Here is a 3,673-nt window from a genome sequence, read left to right as displayed (position 1 = left end):
ACCCCCTTCCCCAACTGGGTCCTCTTCAGCTTTTTAACTCTCAAAATTATCCACACTGAGGGACTTCCCTGGTGGTCCAATGGTTAAGAAGCTGCCTTCCAACACAGGGGACACAGGTTCTTTCGGGGAACTAAGATCCCACATGTCACCGGGCAACTAAGCCCGCGCGCCACAACGAGAGAGTCCACGCAGCCAAAAATAAAAATAAATAAATATTTTTAAAAAATTATCCACACTGAGCCTCCAGCCACTCTTCAGGTTTTCCGACCATAGCACTGGTTCCCATGGGCAGTTCCACTCCCGGTCTTGCTCCGGCCAACCAGGACTCCCTGTGTTGGACGGTCTGTTCCTCCAGTCCTGAGGGATGTGGTTTGCCTTGTGTCCTCAACTCACTTATGAATCCTGGAAGAGTTGTCGATTTTTCGGTCTATTTAGCTTTTCATTTGTTTTTAGGACAAAGTGGCAACTTCCAAGTGCCTTAGATGTGGAATCAGAAATTGAACCCTGACATTCTTCCTTGTAGTTTTGATTTACTGTGCTCTAGTGATTACTGATATTGAGCATCCTGTCATGTGCTATTGGCAACTTGTATATCTTCTTTGGAGAAATGTCTATTTATGTCCTTTGCCAGTTTATAATTGGGCTGTTTTTTGCTACTGAGTTTCAGGAGTTCTCTATATATTCTGGATATTAATCCCTCACAGATACATGATTTGCAAATATTTTCTCTCTTTCTGTGGGTTGCCTTTTTACTCTGTTGATAGTGTCTTGTGATGCCCCCCAAATTTAATTTTCATGAAGTCCAGTTTGCTTTATCTTTTGTTACCTGTGTTTTTGGTGTCATATCCAAGAAATGATTGCCAAATCAATATTGTGAAGCTTTTACACAATTTTTTTTCTAAGAGTTTTAGCTCTTACATTTAGGTCTTTGATCCATTTTGAGCTAATTTTCTATGTGTTGTTGGGTAAGGGTCTAGCTTCATTTTTCTGCCTGTGAATATCTGGTTTTCCCAGCACCATTTATTGTAAACACTCTTCTTTTATCATTGAATGGTCTTGGCACCCTTGTCAAAAATCATTGACAATGTATGACTGAGTTTATTTCTGGATTCTGTTGCATTGTTCTATATGTCTAACTTTGTGCCAGTGTCACACTGTTTTTTGTTTGTTTGTTTTTTAAATTGAAGTATGTTGATTTACAATGTTTTGTTAATTACTCTGTACAGTAAGTTGATTCAGTTATACATGTTTTTTTAAATATTCTTTTCCATTATGGTTTATCACAGGATATTGAATATAGTTCTCTGTGCTATAACAGTAGGACCTTTTTGTTTATCCATTCTATATATAAAAGCTTACATCTGTTAACACCAACCTCCCACTCTATCCCTCCCTCAACCCCCTCCCCCTTGGCAACCACCAGTCTGTTCTCTATGTCTGTGATTCTATTTCTGCTTCATAGATAGGTTCATTTGTGTCATTTCTAAAAATTTTTTTATTTTATTTATTTTTGCCTGCATCGGGTCTTAGTTGCAGCACGTGGGATCTTCGTTGAGGCATGCGATCTCTTTCATTACTGCACGCAGGCTTTCTCTAGTTGCAGAGAGCGGGGGTTACTCTTCATTGCGGTGCACGGGCTTCTCATTGCGGTGGTTTCTCTTGCTGCAGAGCGCGGGCTCTAGGCATGCGGGCCTCAGTAGTTGTGGCTCTCGGGCTCTAGAGCACAGGCTCAGTAGTTGTGGCGCACGGGCTTAGTTGCTCCGTGGCATGTGGGATCTTCCCGGACCAGGGCTCAAACCCGTGTCCCCTGCATTGGCAGGTGGGTTCTTAACCACTGCGCAACCAGGGAAGTCTGATTACTGAACTTTTATAGTAAGTTTTGAAGTCAGGAAGTGTCAGTCATCCAGCTTTCTTCTTTTCCAAGGTTGTTTTGACACTTTGGAGTCCCTTGAGACTCCATATGAATTTCAGAATGGATTTTTCTATTTCTTTAAAAATGTCACTGAGATTTTGATAAAGATTGCATTAAATCTACAGATTACTTTGGGTAACACTGACATCTTAACAATATTAAGTCTTCCAATCTGTGACCATAGGATGTCTATTTATTTATGTCTTTTTAAATTTACTTCAGCAATGTTTTGTAGTTTTCATTGTATAAGTCTTTCATCTACTTGGTTATGTTCGTTAGGTATTTTATTCTTTTTGATGCTACTGTAAACGGAATTATTTTTTTGTTGTTGTTGTTTTGGCTGCACCGTGCCACTTGCGGGATCTTAGTTCCCCGACCCAGGATTGAACCCAGGCGACCACAGTGAAAGCGTCAAGTTCTAACCACTGGACTGCCAGGGAATTCCCTGGAATTGTTTTCTTAATATCCTTTTCAGGTTGTTCACTGTTAGTGTACAGAAATGCAACTGATTTTGGGGGTTTGAGTTCGTATTCTGTTACTCTGCTGAATTCATTTATTAGTTTTTTTTTTTTAATTATTTATTTTATTTTTGGCTGCATTGGGTCTTAGTTGTGGCACGTGGGATCTTTGTTGAGGCATGCGGCATCTTTTGTTGCCACATGCAGGCTCTTCATTGTGGGGCGCGGGCTTCTCTCTAGTTGTGGCCTGCAGGCTCCAAGGCACATGTAGTTTGTGGCACACAGGCTCTCTAGTTGAGGTGCGCAAGCTCAGTAGTTGTGGCATGCAGGCGTAGTTGCCCCTCAGTATGTGGGATCTTAGTTCCCTGACCAGGGATGGAACCCGCGATCTGCGCATTGTAAGGTGGATCCTTTACCACTGGGCCACCAGGCAAGTCCCCATTTGTTAGTTCTAAAAGCTTTTTTTGTGGAGTCTTTAGGGTTTTGTGTATGTAAGATTATATGATCTGCAAAGAGAGATCATTTTACTTCTTCCTTTTCAATTTGGATATCTTTCCTTTCTTTTTATTACCTAATTGCTCTGGTTAGAACTTCCAGTACTATGTTTAATAGTAGTGGTGAAAGTGGCATGCTTGCCTTGTTCCCGTTCCTAGAGGAAAAGCTTTGAGAAGCTTGTTAGCTTCTTGAGAATGATGTTAGCTGAGGTTTTTCATACATGAGTTTTATTCTGTGGTGGTAGTTTCCTTCTCTTCCTAGTTAGTTGAGTGGTTTTATCATGAAGGGTGTTTCTGCATTTTCTGAATCAAGATGGTCTTGACGGTACAGTAAGTACCACAGGACTTAGATTACACGGGACTCTCATCAATCCATTAACAGTGCTTTTGTCTCGTTGATCTGTGTCTGTCACTCAGTAAACCTGTGCCTTTACCATTCTCCAGAAGAAATAATCAAAGGGGGCTCAATCTGTTTTTAAAAAAGAAAGAAAATCATGTTAGCCGTATTTCCAGAAATCATGGTCATACGGTGTTTCACCAACTTCTATTAAAACCAACAGCGTCGGCTGCAGTCCCACCGACTGCCGCCAGGGCGGCCTCCCCGCTCACCTCCTACGTGACACCTCGGGACCCGCACAGCCCGTGATGTGCGCCCGGGACATAGGTGGTAGACGACGAACAAAAGCAGAGCCCCGCCGCCCAGGTGGCTCCTTGGTCGGAGCTCGCCCGACCCGGCCCAGCCCGGTCCGCACCTGCGCTCCCTCCCGCCGCGGAGCCGGCCCGGGGCCTCGTCCGCCTGGGGGCCGCCC

General features: G+C 43.2%; 1 protein-coding gene across 1 annotated transcript in view; it reads left to right on the top strand.

Moving 5' to 3' along the window:
• Window positions 1–3,177: 3,177 nt before the first annotated feature.
• The window catches only part of ZMYM5 (zinc finger MYM-type containing 5), a 32,083-nt gene continuing 31,587 nt past the window's right edge, over window positions 3,178–3,673 (top strand). The window contains exons 1-2 of the mRNA XM_024751370.1: window positions 3,178–3,194; window positions 3,425–3,578. Coding sequence (XP_024607138.1) covers window positions 3,178–3,194; window positions 3,425–3,578 — 171 coding nt within the window. The remainder of the gene's footprint in view (window positions 3,195–3,424; window positions 3,579–3,673) is intronic.

This window comes from Neophocaena asiaeorientalis, unplaced genomic scaffold (genome assembly GCF_003031525.2).
Source record: "Neophocaena asiaeorientalis asiaeorientalis breed wild unplaced genomic scaffold, Neophocaena_asiaeorientalis_V1.1 scaffold914, whole genome shotgun sequence".
NCBI lineage: Eukaryota > Metazoa > Chordata > Mammalia > Artiodactyla > Phocoenidae > Neophocaena > Neophocaena asiaeorientalis.
The sequence above is the reverse complement of the archived record's forward strand: the minus strand, read 5'-3'. Positions and strand labels throughout refer to the sequence as shown.